The sequence below is a fragment of the Neomonachus schauinslandi genome, chromosome 5, assembly GCF_002201575.2.
Source record: "Neomonachus schauinslandi chromosome 5, ASM220157v2, whole genome shotgun sequence".
Classification (NCBI taxonomy): domain Eukaryota; kingdom Metazoa; phylum Chordata; class Mammalia; order Carnivora; family Phocidae; genus Neomonachus; species Neomonachus schauinslandi.
The window spans coordinates 68,917,408-68,938,358 of NC_058407.1; the positions used below are offsets into that span (position 1 = coordinate 68,917,408).

Here is a 20,951-nt window from a genome sequence, read left to right on the forward strand (position 1 = left end):
ATGGACTTTTAGGGTTCCTTCCAACCTGTCTTTAATCCTATGACTCTATTTTTGATACTTCATATAGAATCTCCAGTATTATTGCCAATCGGGAAATTTTGCTAATGATGTTAGTAAAAGTAAGATTCAAAAGAAAATAATAATATAATGCAGTAATATTAGAAATCAAAATAACAAATATTTTAGCTGGATGTTTTTGTTTTTGAGTTGCCTAAATGAATTGATATATATACATCATATATATATATGGTCTATAAGCACCTATGTATGGCTTTGTTGTGATGTATTAACCTTTAATGTTTTTTTCTTCTATAATTTGCTCCTGAACCCACTTTATTTTAGATATTCAGTATAATGTAAAATATAACAAGGTATTTAGTTTTTTTAAACTTCTGGATTAATTTACACATGTGCCTGCCATTTTTAGGGCGGTTTTTGAGATAAACATTTTTGTATTAAACATTATTTATTGAAAACCTGACACATGTACTATAATTGCATAGCATATTTGCTTAAAATTTTGAATTAATTATATAAATATATTTAAGAATATAATATGAAGACTGTATGTTTTGCAATGAAGATTCGAAAATATGCAATGCCTCAGTGCTAAAAAGTTTCAATTATTTTTTTTAGCCACAGATCTTCTTTTTGCCCAGACAGTATTTGGAAAAGCAGTGCCATTTGCCACAGCTGGAGATTGCTATAGTGCTGCCAGATGCCCACAGGTATTTCATATTTGTTTATTTTTCCCTCACCATGAAAAAAAACGGATACTGTTTCTCTGAATTTTCTTGACCAGAATATTGCAAGAAACATAAGTAAATAGAAAAATGCAAATTTCCTATATGAATTTTATTTCAAAGGTTATAGATAAATTTTGGAGGAAAAACATCTCCCTGCCAATTTTAGGTTTGTTTGAAAGGTACAATTACAAGGATTTCAAATTGTTCAGAGCCTATGTCTCCTTCCGTCATGCATTTTCATTTTTAATCTTTTCACCCAGTCTATGGAAATGAATGGATATACATAACAAAGGAATGGATCACAACCATGTGGCCTCTCCATACACTGCTGCTAAAATTGGTTATATTAGCTGTCTGGGTCCGTACCAAACCCAGAGTAACTTTTATTTGTGAAATAGTGTATTTCCATGACTTTATTCTTGTTTTATTTTTTATTTCCAGAATTCTCTCCACACACCCTTTATGCCATCTCTGTGATTTCTAGTATAGAGTATGCTTTCTAGAAGAAATTTACTATCTCATCTTTAACAAGAGATTTTATAAAGTCTATGTGAACAACAGTGTTATGATAAGATGGAGAAATGTAAGCTAGATTAATGTAGCATGGTTAGGCAGACTCATCACTAATTGAAAAAATCGTGTGCAAGAAGTAATAATTATAATATTGATATTTTCAAGAGAAGAAGTAGCTAATGGTTTGCCAGAGCCCTCTCTTCTTGGGATTTCCCATTCATTAGTTTCATCATATGACAGAGAAAGTATGCTTATGTTGAAAAGAGAGGGCGTTTCTATACTATACAAAGACACTTAAAGGAGACCAAACACATTAGAACTATGGGTTCAAATGAATAAGAAAAAAATTATCTGGAATAAATTTATGAATTTTAGGTCCAGAAATGCAAATAGAACCTGGTGATGTCATATGAAAAAGACCTAAGTGTTTTATTCAACCATCATGAGTTCAGTATGACTCATGTAGATTATGGAGTAATTTCTAAACCACCCCATAAAATCACAAAGTACCCAAACACAATATTGACACCAAAAGATTTTAAATTTCTGTTTGAAAAAGATAAGTTTTTAATCTATCTAGGAGTAGGAGGCAACAACCAGGAAAGAAAAAAAAAAGAGGAACATTTAAATCATGTCACATAAGGAAAATCAAGGTAGCTAGGAAAATAATGGGAGGTTATGGTAACTATCTTTAAATATTTAAAGATACCCATGAAAGAGGAATGACGTCAGTGTGTTATTCCAGGAGGCATTAATAGAGCAGAAGATTCCAGCTCAAGATAAAGAAGGTTTCTGACAAGGGAGAGTTGTTCAGTAAAAAGAGCCCCCAGATGTGGTACCCAAATAATTCACTAATTTTTACCTGTAGTTTTTAATAAATTGGTCTTGTATCCTGCAACCCTGCTTAACTCCTTTATTAGTTATAATAGTTTTTAATTGGATTCTTTGGAATTTTCTATATTCACAGTGATGTCATCTACAAATAAACATAGTTTTACTTCTTCCTTGGCAATATGGATGCTGTTTATTTTTTATCTTGCCTCATTACCCTGTCTAAAACTTCTAGAGCATCACTAAATAAAAGTGATGAGAGTAAAAAAAAAAAAAAAAAGGGATGAGAGTAGATATACTTGTCTTATTCCTGATTTTAGGGGAAAGGCATTCAGTCCATCATTAAGTGTGTTAGCTGTGAATGTGTTGTAGATGCCTCCAGTCAAGTTGAGGAAGTGCCCTTCTATTCCTAATTTAAGTGGTTTTATCATGAAAGGGTATTGGTTTTTGAAATGCTTCCACATGTACTGAGGTGATCCTGTGGCTCTTGTCCATTACTGTACCAGATATACCAATATAGCATACTGGTTGACTATAGTATGTTGAAACCTTGCATTCCTAGGAGAAATCCCATTTGGCCATGTAATATCATTCTTTTTATATGTTGCTAGATTTGATTTGATTTGTTGGGAATTTCTCAACTATTTTCATAAGAGATACTGACCTAGTCATTTTCTTGTGAGGTCCTTATCCAGTTTTGATATCAGGGAAATATTGGTCTTCTAAAGTGAATTGGGAAGTATTCCCTCCTCTTCTACTTTTTTGGAAGAGTGTGACTAATTAATTCTTTTTTTTTTCTTTTTATTAAATTTTAATTCCAGTATAGTTAACATACAGTGTTATATTTCAGGTGTACAATATAGTGATTCAACAATTCTATACAAACTCAATGCTCATTATGATAAATGTTTTCTTAATCCCCATCACCTATTTCACCCATTCTCCCCACCCACCTCCCCTCTGGTAACCATCAGTTTGTTCTCTATAGTCAAAAATCTTTTTTTCTGTTTGTCTCTTTTTTCCTTTGTTTCTTAAATTCACATATGAGTGAAATCATATGAATGTGTCTTTCTGACTTATTTCACTCAGCATTATACTCTCTGGATCTATCCCTGTTATTGCAAATGACAAGATTTCATTCTTTTTTATGGCTGGGTAATATTCCATTGTGTATATATTTATATACACGACCTCCTCTTTTTTTTTCTTAATTTAATTTTATTATGTTTTGTTAGTCACCATACAATACATCACCAGTTTTTGATGCAGTGATCCATGATTCATTGTTTGCGTACAGCCCCCAGTGCTCCATGTAGTACGTGCCCTCCTTAATACCTATCACTGGGCTAACCCATCCCCCTACCCCCCCTCCCCTCTAGAACCCTCAGTTTGTTTCTCAGAGTCCATAGTCTCTCATGGTTCATCTCTCCTTCCAATTTCTGCCCCCTTCATTTTTCCCTTCCTTCTCCTAATGTCCTCCATGCTATTCCTTATGTTCCACAAAGAAGTGAAACCATATGATAATTGACTTTCTCTGATTGACTTACTTCACTTAGCATAATCTCCTCCCGTTCCATCCATGTTGATGTAAAAGTTGGGTATTCATCCTTTCTGATGGCTGAGTAATATTCCATTGTATATATGGACCACATCTTCTTTATCCATTTGTCTGTTGAAGGGCATCTCGGCTCTTTCCACAGTTTGGCTAATGTGGACATTGCTGCTATGAACATTGGGGTGCATATGGCCCTTCTTTTGACTACATCTGTGTCTTTGGGGTAAATACCCAATAGTGCAATTGCTGGGTCAGAGGGTAGCTCTATTTTTAATTTTTTGAGGCACCTCCACACTGTTTTCCAAAGTGGCTGTACCAACTTGCATTCCCACCAACAGTGTAAGAGGGTTCTCCTTTCTCCACAACATCTCCAACATTTGTTTCTTGCCTTGTCCATTTTTGCCATTCTAACTGGTGTAAGGTGGTATCTCAATGTGGTTTTGATTTGAATTTCCCTGATGGCTAATGATGATGAACATATTTTCATGTGTCTGTTAGCCATTTGTATGTCTTCTTTTGAGAAGTGTCTGTTCATGTCTTCTGCACATTTTTTGACTTGATTATTTGGTTTTTGGGTGTTGAGTTTGAGAAGTTCTTTATAGATCTTGGATACTAGCCCTTTATCTGTAGTGTCATTTGCAAGTATCTTCTCCCATTCTGTGGGTTGCCTCTTTGTTTTGTTGACTATTTCCTTTCCTGTGCAGAAGCTTTTTATCTTGATGAAGTCCCAAAAGTTCATTTTTGCTTTTGTTTCACTAGCCTTTGGAGATGTATCTTGAAAGAAGTTGCTGTGGCCGATGTCAAAGATGTTACTGCCTGTGCTCTCCTCTAGGATTTTGATGGATTCCTGTCTCACATTGAGGTCTTTTGTCATTTTGAGTTTATCTTTGTGTATGGTATTAGAGAACGGTGGAGTTTCATTCTTCTGTATATAGCTGACATGATCTCCTCTTTATCCATTCATCTGTTGATGAACACTTGGGCTGCTTCCATAATTTGGCTATTGTAAACAATTCTGCAATAAACATAGGGGTGCATGTATCCCTTTGAATTAGTGTTTTGGTATTTTAGGGATAAATACCCACTAGGGTGATAACTGGATAATATGGTAGTTCTATTTTTAATTTTTTGAGGAACCTTCATATTGTTTTCCACAGTGGTTGCACCAGTTTGCCTTTTCACCAAAAGTGTACGAGGGTTCCTTTTTCTCCACATCCTCACCAACACCTGTTGTTTCTTGTATTGTTGATCTTTGCCATTCTGACAGGTATGAGGTGATATGTCATTGTGGTTTTGATTTGTATTTCCCTGATGATGAGTGATGATGAGCATCTTTTCATGTATCTGTTGGCTATCTATATGTCTTCTTTGGAGAAATATTTGTTCATGTCTTCTGCCCATTTTGTAGTTGGATTATTTGGGGGTTTTGGTGTTGTGTTATATAAGTTCTTTTTTTTTTTTTAAGAATTTATTTATTTGAAAGAGAGAGAGAATGAGCAGGGGGGAGGACCAGAAGGGGAGAGAGAAGCAGACTTCCTGCTGAGCAGGGAGCTCAATGCAGGACTTGATCCCAGGACCCTGGGATCATGACCTGAGCCAAAGGCAGACACTTAACTGACTGAACTGCCCAGGTACCCTATACAAGTTCTTTATATACTTTGGATACTAAACCTTTATTGGATATGTCATTTGCAATTACTTCTCCAATTCAGTAGGTGCCTTTTAGTTTTCTTGATTGTTTCCTATGCTAGCAGAAGCTTTTTATTTTGATGTAGTCCCAATAGTTTATTTTTGCTTTTTTTTTCTCTTGCCTTAGAAGACGTATCTAGAAAAATGTTGCTATGGCCAGTGTCAGAGAAACTACTACCTAGGCTCTCTTCAAGGATTTTTATGGTTTCAGGCCTCACATTTAGGTAATTAATCCATTTTTAGTTTATTTTTGTGTATGGTGCAAGAAAGTGGCCCAGCTTCACTCTTTTGCATGTAGCTGTCCTGTTTCCCCAACACCATTTGTTGAAGAGACCATCTTTTTCCCATTGAATATTCATTCCTCCTCTGTCAAAGATTAATTGAACCTATATTCTTGGGTTTATTTCTGGGTTTTCTGTTTTATTCCGATGATCTATGAATTTTTGTGTCAGTACCATACTGTTTTGACTGCTACAGCTTTGTAATATAACTTGAAGTCTGGAATTGTGATACCTCCAGTTTTGTTCCTCTTTTTCAAGATCACTTTGGCCATTTGAAATCTCTTGTGGTTCCATACAAATTTTAGGATTGTTTGTTCTAGTTCTGTGAAAAATACTGTTGGTATTTTGACAGGGATTGCATTAGATCTGTAGATTGCTTTGGGTAGTATAAACATTTTAACAATGTTTCTTTTCCCAACCCTTGAGTGTGGAATGTCTTTCCATTTTTTGTATTGTCTTCAATTTCTTTCATCAGTGTTTTATAGTTTTCAGAGTATAGGTCTTTTACCTCTTTGTTTAAGTTCATTCCTAGATATTTTATTGTTTTTTGGTATACTTATAATTGGGATTGTTTTCTTAATTTCACTTTTTGCTGTTTCATTATTAGTATATGGGAATGCAACAGGTTTCTGTACATTGATTTTGTATCCTATGGCTTTACTGAACTCATTTATCAGTTCTAGTATTTTTTTGGAAGAGTATTTAGGCTTTTCTATAGTCTCATGTCATCTGCAAATAGAGTTTTGCTTCTTCCTTACCAATTTGGATGCCTTTTATTTCTTTTTGTTGTCTGACTGTTGTGGCTAGGACTTCCAGTATTATGTTGAATAAAAGTGGCAAGAGTGGACATCCTTGTCTTATTCCTGGTCTTAGGGGAAAAGTTCTGTTTTTCACTGTTAAATATAATGTTGGTTGTGGATTTTTCACCTAAGGTCTTTATTATGTTGAAGTATGTTCCCTCTAGACTTACTTTGTAGAGGTTTTTTTTTTTTTTTTTTATCAGGAATGGATGTTGTAATTTGTCAAATTCTTTTTCTGCATCTATTGAAATAATCATATGGTTTTTATCCTTTCTCTTGTTGATGTGATGTATCACATTGATTATTTTATGAATATTGAACTACCACTGCATCCCAGGAACAAATCCCACTTGATTGTGGTGAATAATATTTTTAATGTATTGTTGGATTCAGTTTGCTAGTATTTTCTTGAGGATTTTTGCATCTGTGTTCATCAGAGATATTGGCCTTTAGTTCTCTTTTATTTTGTGGTGTCTATCTGGTTTTTGGTATCAGGGTGATACTAGCCTCATAGAATGAACTTAGAAGTTTTCCTTCCTCTTGTATTTTTTGGAACAGTTTGAGGAGAATTGGTATTAACTCTTTAAATATTTGGTAGAATATAACGCTTTAAATATTTGGTAGAATTCACCTGTGAAGCCATCTGGTCCTGGACTTTTGTTTTGGGAGAGTTTTTGATTATTGATTCCATTTTATTTCTGCTAATTGGTCTGTTCAAATATTCTATTCTTCCTGCTTTAACTTTGCTAGGTTATATGTAGGAACAAAGAGACCAACACTTGATTTTGTTTATTTTCTCTATTTTTTAATTTATTTAATCAATTTTCAGACCATTCTTTATCATTTCTTTATTTCTTCTTGCTTTAGATTTAATTTGCTCTTTTCCAGTATCTTAAGGTGGAAGGTTAGGTTATTGATATATCTTTTTTTTCCCTCTCTTTTAATTTAAGCATGTCCCGATTTAGATTTTCTCTTATGTATTTATTTTGCTGCATCCTCTGAGTTTTGGTACATTGTACGTGTACAGTGTACATGTGTTCATTTCCATTTATCGTAAAGTATTTTCCATGATCACCTGTGAGGTCTTCTTTGACTTATTGGTTCTTTAAGAGTATAGTGTTTGATTCCCACATATTTGTGAATTTCCCAAATTTCCTTCTGTTATTGAGTTCTTCCCATTGTGATTGGAAAATACACTTTGTATTCTTTATACATGCTCTTAAATGCATTGAGTCTTGTTTTATGGCATAGCATATGACTATTCTGGAAAATGTTCAATATGTGCTTGGAAAGAATGTGTATTCTGTTGTTGGTGAAATATTCTATAGACGTTTGTCAGGTCTAGTTGGTTTGAAGTATTGTTCAACTTTTCCATTTCCTTGTTGATCTTCTGCCTAGCTGTTCTATTCACTGAAACATTGCAATTATTATTCAATTGTCTATTTCTCACTTTAATCTTATTGTTTCATTTACTTTGTATTTTATTCATTTACTTTGGGATTTTTTTTGTATATGATTATAATTTTCATAATTTCCTGATATATCAACACTTTTATCATTATAAAATATTCTTCTTAAAAAAGATCTTTAAAAGAAATTTTAAAAAATGTTCTTCTTTATCTGAAGTAGCATTTTTTGTTTGTTTGTTTGTTTTAAAAGTCTAATTTATCTGACATTAGAATGGCCACTCAGCTCACAGATAGTACATGATATATAATTTTATCCCATTTACTTTTAGCCTATTTACATCTTTGGATCTTAAGAGTATCTTCTATAGAGGGCACTTTATTGGATCTCTGCCTTTGAATTCTTTAATGATATTGATATTATGTCTTGATTTATATTTGCCATTTTACTTTGTTTTCTATATGTCTCATGTTGTTTTTTTCCTCCATTTCTTCTTTACTGCTTTCTTTTTTATCAATTGAATGTTTTTGAGTATAGCATTTTAATTTCCTTAATAAATTTTTCACTATATTTTTAATTGCTTTCTTAATTGCTGATTAAGAGTTTACAAAATACATCTTATCAGAATCGACTTCAGATTTATACTACCTAATTCCAGTGAAATATAGAAACATTACTCCTTTATGTGCTCTATTTCCTCTTCCTTTTGTGGTGTTATGTTTGTTATACAATCTACATATGTAACAAACACACAACACATTTTTATAATAACTTTATATAATTTTATGTTTCTTAGAGAATATGGGAGAAGTAATGAGAGAAATTACATATTTATAGAAATTTTTATTTGAACTGTTATAGTTAGCATTTCTAGGTTTCTTCTTTTCTTCCTGTGGATTTGAGTTATTAGCTGGTATCATTTCCTTATTCCCAAACAGCTTTGTTTCCACCTGCCTCATTTTTGTCATTATCATCAAATATATTACATTTCTATACATTATAGATCACTAATATAATCGTATACTTATTAGCTTATACAATTGTTTTAAAATAAGTTAAGAGTAGAAAGGAAAAGAAATGTGCAATTACAGCATCTTTTATAATTACCTGCAGAATTACCTTTATCAGTACTCTTTGGTTGTTTTGTATTAATGTGTGGTATTACTTGATTTCAACTTGAAGAACTTCCTTTAGCATATCTTGTAAAACAGGTCTACTAATAAACAAATCTTCTCTGTTTGGTTTATCTGTAAATGTCTTTATTTGGCCTTCATTCTTTTTTTTTTTTTAAGATTTTACTTATTTATTTGACAGAGAGAGAGAGACAGCGAGAGAGGGAACACAAGCAAGGGGAGTGGGAGAGGGAGAAGCAGGCTTCCCGCCGAGCAGGGAGCCTGATTTGGGGCTCAATCCCAGGACCCTGGGATCATGACCTGAGCTGAAGGCAGACGCTTAACAGCTGAGCCACCCAGGCACCTGGCCTTCATTCTTGAAAGATTGATTTGCTTGTTATAAAATTCTCAACTTATAGTTTTTATTTTCCAGCACTTTAAGTATGTCACCCCACTGTCTTCTGGCTTCTAGATAAAAACACGGAAGTCAGCTATTTATCTTTTGGGGTTCTTATATATGTGGTCATTTATCTCTTGATGCTTTCAGATTTTCTTGGTCTTTGACTTTCATCATCTTTAGTATCACCTATTTGTATGTGGATCTGTGTGTATCTGCCAAACTTGGAATCTATTGAGTTTCTTGAATGTATAGATTAATGAATTTCACCAAATTTGGAAATTTTTCAGGCATTATTTATTCAAACATATTCTCTGCTCCTTTCTCCTTTCCTTCTGGTACTCCCATTATGCATATGTTGGTGCATTTAATGGTGTACCCTTGTTTCTTTGAGGCTCTGTTCATTTTTCTTAATTCTTTTTCTCTCTGTTCTTCAGATTGTATTTCACTATTGATATCTGTTCAATTCTTTCTTCTGCCTGCTCCAATCTACTGTTTGAGCCCCTCTAGTGAAGTTTTTCTTTTTGGTTATTGTACGTTTCAACTCCAAAATTTTCCTTTTCCTCTTTTTCTAAATGTAACTGCTATCTCTGTATTGATATTCTCTATTTGATGAGACGTTATTATCATACCTTTCTTTAAAACATGGTTTTCTTTAGCGCTTTGAACATATTTATAATAGCTGCTTTGAAGTCTTTATCTGCTCAGCCAGACATCTGAAACCTCTCAAAGGCAGTTTCTAATGCCTTTTCCCCCTGAATATGAGTCATCCTTTCCAGCTTCTTTGCATATCTCATTTTTTTGTTGAAAACTGGGCATTTTAGATCATATATTTTAGTAACTGTGGACACTAAATCTCCCCCTCCCCTCTAGGACTTGTTGCTTGCTTGCTTATTTATTTGCTTAGTTCCTTGGCAGGACTATTTCAGTGACATCTATTTTCCCTGTGCAGTCTTTGATGTCACTCCTTGGAAGGCACAGCCTTGGACATGTACACAGTCACTCTGATCCTCCTGGAATGATAGTGTTTTTAGCTGGGATCTCTGTCTCTTTCCCAACTCCCCATTAAGTTTTTAAGCTGGTCTGAATCTACTGATACCATACTCAGCTCTTAGTCTCCCCTAATTGCTAGATGATTGCTCTATTCTTTCAATAACATCCTAGAGGAGTAAATTACTCTATGGTCTGATTCAACTAAATTTAAGCCCTTTGGCCAGGGTAGTATTACAGGTCAGTCTTTGAGGTCAGGTAAGACCTCAAAAGGAGCCCTTCTTAGCTGTCTCTTTCCTTGGTTCTCTCTGTTAAAATCCAATTTGATCTACCATTTTGCTTGTTGCTCTCATTGAACTATCACCCTTTTCCTCTTAGCTGCACACCATTAAAATCTTGTTTTCAATAGCATCTTTAGGCTTGAAATTCTCCCATGTCCTCTCTCAGATAAGCTCATATCCCTTAGAAAAAGCTATGGAACTTTTTGTCCTTACATCTTGACTATCTCCTAAGGAAGATACATTGCACCAATTCTGTGGATCTAGGGATAGGACCAACTTCTCAGAGTAACAATCCCATTTTTTAAGCAGAATGCTGAGTCATAGCCGTAGCCCCTGGTCTTCTTGGCTTGCCCTTCTCAGCATAGAACCTCTGCCCTACCAGTGATTTTGAACAGGGTTGATTTGAGTCTTGTGCTCTTAACCTACCATGCCTGGGGTAGATCTTCTGTTCTATGAGTAGGGACTGGGTGGCAGAGCCTCATCCACTCTTGCCTGTAATAAAGCTTCTGTGAACTGGGTGAGATGAGAATTGCTGGTGGTTTGTCCCTCCCAGGGAGAAAACCTAACCCTAAGAGGGAGCTGGGGAAATAGAGTCTTGTGTTCCCATCAAGAGTAAAACTGTCATCTTGCTGAGGTAGGAGGAGGGGCAGGTCATGGTTCAAATGTCACAGACACTGTTTTTACCTAGATATAAATTTTTGTGAATTAGTGTTTTCCATTTGTTGTAGAACCTTAGGATAGTTTTCAGAGACCTTAAATGGTTGTTATATTTTATAATTTTCACCAGTTATGGTTGTTTCGCTGGAGAGTGAGGCCACAGGGCTCCTCAAGTTGCCATTCCAGGAATGTTTCCTCTCTTGGCTATATTTTTAAAGGTAAATAACTTGGCAAGGGAGGCTCATGTTCTTATTTGCTCTTTGAAGCTGGTTAGCTCTATCCATGTCCATTCTTCTCCTTTCCCACTTCGTTCATATTGGTCTGCCAGATGATAAGTCTACTTCCCATAATATGACTCTCTGACCCACATCTTCTATTCAGTTCTCTTCCCAAGACTGTCCTTACCTTGATGAACTCTGAAGTCTTATCCTGTGTCTTTTTAGACACATCTTCTAAAGTCAAGATGTGTAATCTAAACTTTTTAGCATTCTCAGCAAATTTTTAAGACTTATTTATTTATTTTAGAGAGAGAGAGTGCACAAGAGGAGGGAGAGGGAGACGGGGAGAGAAGCAGACTCCCTGCTAAGTTGAGAGCCAAACCTGGGGCTTGATCTTACAACCCAAGATCATGACTTGAGCCGAAATCAGGAGTCCGATGTTTAACTGACTGAGCCACCCAGGTGCCCCTCAGCAAAATTTTTACTCATGTTTGGATTTTTTTAATAACATTTCCATTTAAGTAGAGATTTAATAGAGATTAAGTAGAGATTATTCATTCTCCAATCATCAACCCATGTCAAGACTGATCAAGTTTGTCCAGCAACGCATCCTTCTTGTAAGCTGTGCCTTCTCATCAAAGATGTGATTAAGGGGGCACCTGGGTGGCTCAGTCGTTAAGCGTCTGCCTTCGGCTCAGGTCATGATTCCAGGTCCTGGGATCGAGCCCCGCATCGGGCTCCCTGCTTGGCAGGAAGCCTGCTTCTCCCTCTCCTACTCCCCCTGCTTGTATTCCCTCTCTCGCTGTGTCTCTCTCTGTCAAATAAATAAATAAAATCTTTAAAAAAAATGTGATTAAGGAGAAGTAAATTGAGAATGCCACAGAGAGTTGTGGAAAGTCTGATACAAGGGCTCAAAGATGCCATTACTTTGGAAAGTTTACCATTTCTGGGAATCCAGTCCTTTTTATTACATGTTGAATTGAGTAAGGTCTGGTCACTGAGACATCAACAAAATTCACAAGAGAGCTGATATTCAAGTAAATCATATACCTGTCAAGTGGAATCAGAACTCTTATCTCATTTAACTTTCCTAATGGGAAATAACAGAAAAGTTAATTATTATAAATAGAATATTTCTTGATGAGCATGGAATCTGAATAAGAGATGTTAGCACAATCAGGTTTTCAAATGGTAAGATAGCTATTTCCATTAATTTTTAACTCCTTTTCTTAAATTTCAATGTAACCCCTTTTTCCTCCCTACAATATCTTGAGAAAGATGTAAACTGGGTAATCCCACTTTATACTTAGGAGAAACAGGCATTCCATGTTAATAACCTACCCAAGATCCTTGAGAAAGACAGAGGCAGAACCAGTACAGTAATAAAATATTCCTCTCTACTCATCAAAGTGAGATGCCTCCCTCACAAAGCTCTCCAGTATTTCTAGAATGCAAAGTTTTATTTCCCACGTTAGATGTTATCGGGCATAGATAGGTATGTGCTGTCAGTAGGAACTTTGCCCATCTATATTCATTCTCTATTCAACTGACTGAGGTTTCTGTTACCAAAAATACAAAATGTCTAATATTCTGGGAAGCCTGGGTGGCTCAGTCAGTGAAGCATCTGCCTTCGGCTCAGGTCATGATCCCAGGGTCCTGAGATCCAGTCCCGCATTGGGTTCTCTGCTCCCCCTGCTTGTGCTCTTTCTCTCCCTCTCTCTGACAAATTAAATCTTTAAAAAAATATCTAGTATTCTTAGAGATGTTCTGTCAAATATATAAACCAGATTCTGTGTTAAGTTATACAACATTTGCATGAATACTCTCCAGATGTTTGATGTCACAGAAAGAACTTATTTTGTTTGGGATTCATCAAAACCACATCCTCTGTGTTTGCATATGACAGGGCACTCTGGGACATGAATGCTAAAAAGAGAATGGATACATATGGCACTCTTTAGGGAAAATAAACTTTGCCACATTGCAATATAAGATGAAGTTAAGGAGTGTGATGTGACTTTAGAATACATATATCAAAAGTGAAGTAAAGTAAAATGTTTGGTACTTTTCAAAGAGCCACAAAACTTTGACCATAAAACCTAATGTGTATTTCTTCAGCTGTTTTGTAATTAATACTGATCACATAAGAGCAAGAGACATTCAGCCAATGTCAGTAGATCATGGCCAGCATCTATTTTGAATATTCAGAGCCAGTTAAATATTTTGAACATGTATTTTTTTACTATAAGAAAATAGAGTTTGATATATATCTGCAAGGCCTACCTTTTTTATTACATTGTTTAGATTATCTCTCTCCTTATCTTTGCCTGCTTGATCTGTCTTGTTACTAAAAGTGGTATATTAAAATTTCCTATTGGGGGTTTCTATCTATCTATGTATACTTTCATCTCCTGTAGTTTTGCTTCATAAAATTTGCTGTGTTATTCAATTCATAATATTTACGTGTTATTTCTTCATTGTAGATAATGGTTTCTAATACTTACTTGTCATGTTTTCCTGATTTGAGGCTTGAATTCTACTTTGTCCCTTAGGATTGCTGCCCCTCTTCTTTGTTTGTGTTCATTTTCCTTGTACATTTTCTGCTTATCCTTTTAATTTTAGCCTTTATGAATCACTTTAAGTGTGTCTCTTACATATAACATGTTGGGTTTCATTTGCAAGTGAATTGAAAAATTTATTCTTTAAGTAAAATGTTACACCCATTCACATTTAAAAAAATTTTTGTAACATACAGAAAAATTATCCTTTTTAGTATACAGTTTTAACATATGTACAGATTTGTTTTACCATCATCATAATTAGCATATAGGACAGTTCCCTCGCACTCCCTTCATGGAGTCAATTTCTCCCTTGGACCTAACTCCTGGTAAACACTGATCTCTTCTCTGTTGCTATAGTTTTGCCTTTTCTGGAATGTCATACAAATGTCATATGAATGGAATCATACAGTATATGACCTTTTAAGATTGGCTTTCTTCACTCAACATAATGCCTTTGAGATTCATCTGTGTTGTTGCAGGTGTCAGTAATTTGTTCCTTTTTTATTGCTGAGAAAATAATTCCATCACACAGATGTTGTACAGTTGTCCTATAGTTTGTCCATTCATTCACTGGAAGAATATGGGTTGATTACAGTTTGGGGAGATTATGAATAGAGCTGATATGCACATTTGTGTACAGGTATTTGTGTGAACATACATTTTCATTTCTCTGGGGTAAGTACCCTATGAGTGGGATTGTAGGGTCATATGGTATGTGTATGTTTAACTTATAAGAAACTACCAAACTGTTTTATAGAGTAGCTTTATTATTTTGTATTCCCACTAGTGAAGATTTATATTGCAGTTGCTTTGCTTCCCTGTCAGCACTTAGTATTGTCAAGTTTTCTGTCCCTCTGCCCCCCACCCCCCGATATTCTGTGGACTTTCATTGTGGTTTTAATTTGCATTTCACTAATGGTTAAAGATGTTAAATATCTTTCATGTGCTTATTGGTCATCTGCATATCTACTTTGGTAAAATGTGTGTTAGAGTCGTTTGCTCATTTTAAAAATTGGATTGTTCGTTCCCTACTGTTTAATTTTGAGAGTTCTTTACATATTCTGGATACAAGTCTTTTGTTACATATGACATTTGCAAATATTTTTTCCTGGTCTTTCTTTTAAGTGTCTTTCACACAGCAAAAATCTTAAATTTTAATGAAATCAAATTTATTATTTTTTTCCTATATGGGTTATGCAAGTAGTTTCATATTGAAGAACTCTTTGACTAATTCCAAGTTACAAAGATTTTCTCCTGATTCCTTCAAAAATTTGTATAGTTTTCTAGTTTCACACTTAGACCTATGATTGATTTTGAATTAATTTTGTGTGAAGTCTGATGGTTTTTACATGTAGACATCCAATTGTCCGAAAACCATTTGTTGAAAAGACAGTATTTTCTCCACTTAATTACCTTTCCACCTTTGTCAAAAACCAAGTGGACATATTTATGTGGGTCTATTTATGGACTGTTCTGTTCCATTGATCTACCTACCTCTCATGGCAGTGTCTTGGTTATGGTAGCTTTTTGATAAGCATTAAAATAAGGTAGTATGGGTCCTTCAAGTTTATTCTTTTTAAAAATTGTTTTAACTATTTTAATTTCTTTGTCTTTTCATATAAATTTTAGAATCAGTTCTCTAGAGCTACAAAAATTCCCAATGAAATTTTTTTTTCAAAGATTTTATTTATTTATCAGAGAGAAAGACAGTGAGAGAGGGAACACAAGCAGAGGGAATGGGAGAGGGAGAAGCAGGCTTCCCACTGAGCAGGGAGCCTGACGCAGGGCTCAATCACGACCTGAGCCGAAGGCAGACGCTTAATGACTGAGCCACCCAGGCGTCCCCCCAATGGAATTTTTATTATAATTACATTAGATTATAGATCCCTTTCATAATAAAATATGTACAACACATTTTAAAATTATAAAAGTTTGATGGTGTAATGAGCACCCATGAACCAACCAGTCAATAAGAGAAGTAGAACATTAAAACTTGTATCTACCTCTATGGTTCTTCTCTTATACCCATTAGTACTTTTTTCTTTGATGCAGTTAATAACTCAAGGACAGATATTCCAATTTGTTGAATTATTGGATCTTTGGATCACCTTTCACTCATGATTTTGCTATTAGAATTTTATTCCTTATGGTTGCCTAATCTAAAAAAATGTTGAGAGTAGAAGAGGTGGTAAACCTCATACTACTTTTTAAAAAACAAATTTTTAGTAGCTACGTTGAACTAATTTTAAGTTAAAGATTAGGTTTAAGGAGGTTTGCATTTTAATCTTAAATGAAATATGGAACTGAAATAATTAATTTATTCAATCATTTATTACTTCTGAAGTTCCATAGGAACATACCAGTACCTTTTTTATGTTATATGGAAATAAGTAAATATGTCCTGTAATTCTCTCCAGTTCATTACATTTATCTATATACATATGCTATTTTACTTATTTATTTTTCCCCAGTTTTAGTGAAATACAATTGTCATATAACATTGCATTAGTGTAAAGTGTACAAGATAATGATTTAATTATGTATATATTGCAAAATAATCACCATAGGAAGTTTAATTAACTTCCATCCCCTCACTTAGTTACAAAATCTTTTTCTTGGGATGAGAACTTTTAAGATCTACTTTCTTAGCAACTTTCAAATATACAGTGCAGTATTGTTAACTATAATCACCAGGCTGCATATTACATTCCCAGAATTTATCTTGTAACTGGAACTTTGTATCTTTTGACCATGGGTGAGGACCTATTCACCCTGAACCTCCCTGGCAACTACCAATCTGTTCTTCACTTAAAAGATTTAGAGTGAGATATGTCTTTGTACTGCCACAGTACTCGACACCATGTCTGTCACTCAGGTAATCTTGAACGAGTAAGTGAAATGTATTTTTATGTCTATCAATACTATCTCAAATTTCAGATGAATTGTTTTACCATTTCTTTGAGATTATATTATGTTGCTTTTTAATGAAGACTAAGGACATAAGTAAAGCTCATGAAAATTAGTCTGGAGAAATGGAGCAATAGATATTTCTAGTCCAACCAATTGTGTTAACACGACCTAAGTCTCGCAATAGTCAGTTGGGATTTTTTCCTTTCACTTCTAGTGTATGTACATTTGAATGCTTCCTAGCAACCTTGGCGGGGCGGGGGGGGGGGGGGGGTTGCCGGTAAAGGATTAGTGAAAGTGTAGAATGTTAGGTTGTGAAAACATTCTATGACCCCAGTGGGGCATTCAATAAGTGCCTGGTCATAGGAAACCTACATCACAGAATATATTTCTATTTTAAGGGAACTTTATTTGGTGAGAAACCTACTTATGAGTTAATGTAGGATGAAGATATTCAATGCAAAAGTTGTATCAGGTTGACTATCAAGTATTAGAGTAGTTAGAATTAGTTCTTTTTTAAGTATTTACCAGTATAAAATACCAACGTGTCTAGTGTTAATGTCATTCATTATCATGGCATATGAAAGGTTTAGATGTGTAATTGTGTATTTATGTGTAATACTAAAATTTAATATTTATAATGCACTTAATTCATTCAAAACCACTAAGTACCCAAGCCCTATTCTGGACTCTGAGAATACAGCAATGAAATATCTAGGTCATGTTCTAAATTTATAATTAAATGATGTATGTAATAAATTTTTGTTTGAAATTTGTCTAAACATTATTTCTCTTATAGGGAAAATTCTCCATTTATTAAAATTGTATTATAAATGTATTGAATTTATTTTTATTTTAATTAAGAAATAACTTAGATTTCTTAGCAATAAACTAAATTGATATATAATTGTTTTAGCAATAGTAATAATTTACAATATATATATTTGAAATCTATTTTACTTTTGCTTTCATGACAAGATAATATTTTCATTCATATAATGTAATGTAACCCCTAATATTTTATCACAGTCTTGCTCAAGATTCATGAGGCTTAGGCTGTGGGATATAGTGATGTGATCCAAGATTATCACTCTGAATCTATGTATATTTGAACATTGGCAATAGGCTTAATTAGCATTAATTAATTTTATTTTTCAATGTGTAATTCTGTACTGCAAGATCATATAAATGTGCCAGAATTTTACCCATTTTAGTAACACATTTTCTCAATTAACAGACATTTAAGGTTTAATTTTTAACAGAGATAGTCTGAAGTATTTTGACATGAAAAAGCTTCTTGTGTCTTGAAAAGAATTAGATCATAAAGCCACTAGGGGGCTCACACACTGTGTGTAAATCATGTGGCATCGCACATCCGATATACACTTCTGCGTACTTTAAAAAGAACGTAATAGCTGGGACAATGATAATACTTTCCGTAGTTTTGTGTGTGGGGTTAAGAAGTAAGATCTTTATGGCAACAGAGAAGGGCACATTGACAGGAGATTCTAGAAAATACATTAAACACGGGAATGATTATCAGGGAAGTTAGCAAGAAAGGGTCAAAAATAGAAATTGGAGAAATGTTAAGTCTGGTATTAGTCCCTACGAACATCCCTTCTTAAGATTTGCCTATTGCTCCAAGAACACTAACTCTAGCTGTCAAGTCTTAGAATCCTAGGGTTGGACGGAGTTACTTGTGCACAAATCACGTTATACGGTATTGATTCAGATACCTCGTATTGAGAAGACGTTATTTGTAATCAATTTTTTTTTATTTGTAATCAATTTTTTTTTAAAAAATGTTAGCTGGTCCGTTTCCTTTAGAGTGAAGTTGTATCCGTATTCTTTCATTTTGGGCACCTGAGTGGCTCAGTCACCTAAGCATCCGACTCTTGATTTTGGCACAGGTCATGATCTCAGGGTCAGGAGATTGAGCCCTTCCTCTCTCTCTGCACTGGGCGTGGAGCCTGCTTAAGATTCTCTCACCCTCTCCCTCTGCCCCTCCTCTGTGCCCACTCTCTTTCCCTCTCTCAAAAAAAATATTTTTTCATTTTTTTTTAAAGATTTTATTTATTTATTTGAGAGAGAGAGAATGAGAGAGAGAGAGCACATGAGATGTGGGAGGGTCAGAGGGAGAAGCAGACTCCCTGCCGAGCAGGGAGCCCGATGCGGGACTCGATCCCAGGACTCCAGGATCACGACCTGAGCCGAAGGCAGTCGCTTAACAAACTGAGCCACCCAGGCGCCCAATTTTTTTATTTTTTTAAAGGAGGACCCTTGAAAAGCAATTTGAGGCCTTTCTTATATAATTCAAATTCAGGTGTTTCTTTCGAGCATTTTTAAATATTTTATGAATTTCATCTATTTTGTTTTGTTTACGATCTAGGGACAGTTCAGCATTAACTTGGCAGGAACTGGAATGAAGATATCCAGCACAGCAAAGTGGCTTGCTCAGGGGAGTTATGCCTCTGTCATCATACACAGGTCACAAGTAAGTCCTGCTGGACCAAAACGCTTGTTTGAAATACTTCTGTGCTGTGAACTAGAATTGAAGGTCCTTTACCTTAACTTTAGAGTTACAAAGTTAATGACTAATGAGTTATTGCATAGATGAGGCATATTACATATGATGGGGCATAATATTAATCTATGAAATAATGAAACTGGGGTGATTTTTATAATATACATAGGTGGTCTTATATGCATATAAATTCATGTATAGGCTATCGATATCTGAACCTGAAATATCAAATGCCAGGGCATATAGATTCTATCTAGCTCAAGTTTGGGGCTAATGACTTGAAATTCATGAACTTCAAAAAGAGGTAGTACTGTTAGCTATATTTTAATTATTAAAGATTTGTTGGTTTTAATATTTCAAAGTGAGGAGTAGGTGTTTGGTTTATTTACCTCACTGTTTGGATTTAGTGATGGGGTGGTCATTTTTCATTTAGCATGTAGTCTTTACAGTTTCTGTAAGAATTAGGACTATTTTTATGGTTGTGTGCATATTTTCCTTTGCCTTTATGCGGATAACATCGTACTTGGCTTTTACAGGTAGGACACATCTAATTTTGCTGGAATAGTGTCCTGGCACATACACTTCATGAGATGGCTCCTGTTACTGACAGTGACCGTGTCTCAGATAGCTTGACTCTATCTAGCATAAATCAGGAGCTATTTTCTAAGTGTTCTCACCTATGTTGCTAGTCAATCAGCACCGTCAACGGCCCCTGCCCATTCTGTTTTATGGTTTTTCTTTCTTTGGATACAAGTGACTTTTTTTACATTTGTATCAATATTACTTGTAATGAAATTCAATTTTCTAATATTCATAGACTAAAACATTCTATTTCTGAAGACTACAAAACTGAGTTTTAATTAACGAAGAATTTAAATTTTGTATTGTTTCTGTCATTTGGGTAAGAAGTCAGCTTTTATGACAAACAGCTATTTTTAAATTTTTATTTGGCATATTTAGGTCTAATCCCTTTTGGTAGAAGAATGGGAATAAATTAATTAAAGTATATTCTGAGCAGGTCTCAGTGTAAAAGAGCTCAATGAAATAGTTTGACCTTACTTATCCAGCTTTTAGATATCTTTTGGTTAATTATCCAGAGGTTACCAGTAGATATGAATATTCAGTATGATCATTCCTTTTGCTTCTATTTAAGTTCCATTCTAAAGATTAAGTAATTATTTAATCTACCGAGAATCTCTAGCTTGATCCAAAAATATTGCAAATGAAAATATTTCCTGAAAGCTGTGGCCTGGTATGAAGCGGAGACTGGTGGAACCCACGTTTACACAGGGAAATGCAAACTTCTTTTCATTTGCCAGGACATTTAATTAAGATTAGGTTTTTACTTAAAGAATCTGGGAATAGGAATGTACATAAATGGGAATTTTACTGCCATTCCTTTCTTCTCTGTTTACTTAGATTCTTGAGAGCTAAGAAAAATTTCTGAAAGAAAAGGCAACTTCAAAAGCCCCTGATCTCAGA

At 34.6% G+C, this 20,951-nt stretch overlaps 1 protein-coding gene across 1 annotated transcript in view; it reads left to right on the top strand.

The window, feature by feature from the left end:
• The window catches only part of ADAMTS20 (ADAM metallopeptidase with thrombospondin type 1 motif 20), a 168,136-nt gene that overhangs the window by 146,108 nt on the left and 1,077 nt on the right, over positions 1-20,951 (top strand). The window contains exons 37-38 of the mRNA XM_021704883.1: positions 637-728; positions 19,335-19,439. Of these exons, the coding sequence (XP_021560558.1) occupies positions 637-728; positions 19,335-19,439 (197 nt within the window). The remainder of the gene's footprint in view (positions 1-636; positions 729-19,334; positions 19,440-20,951) is intronic.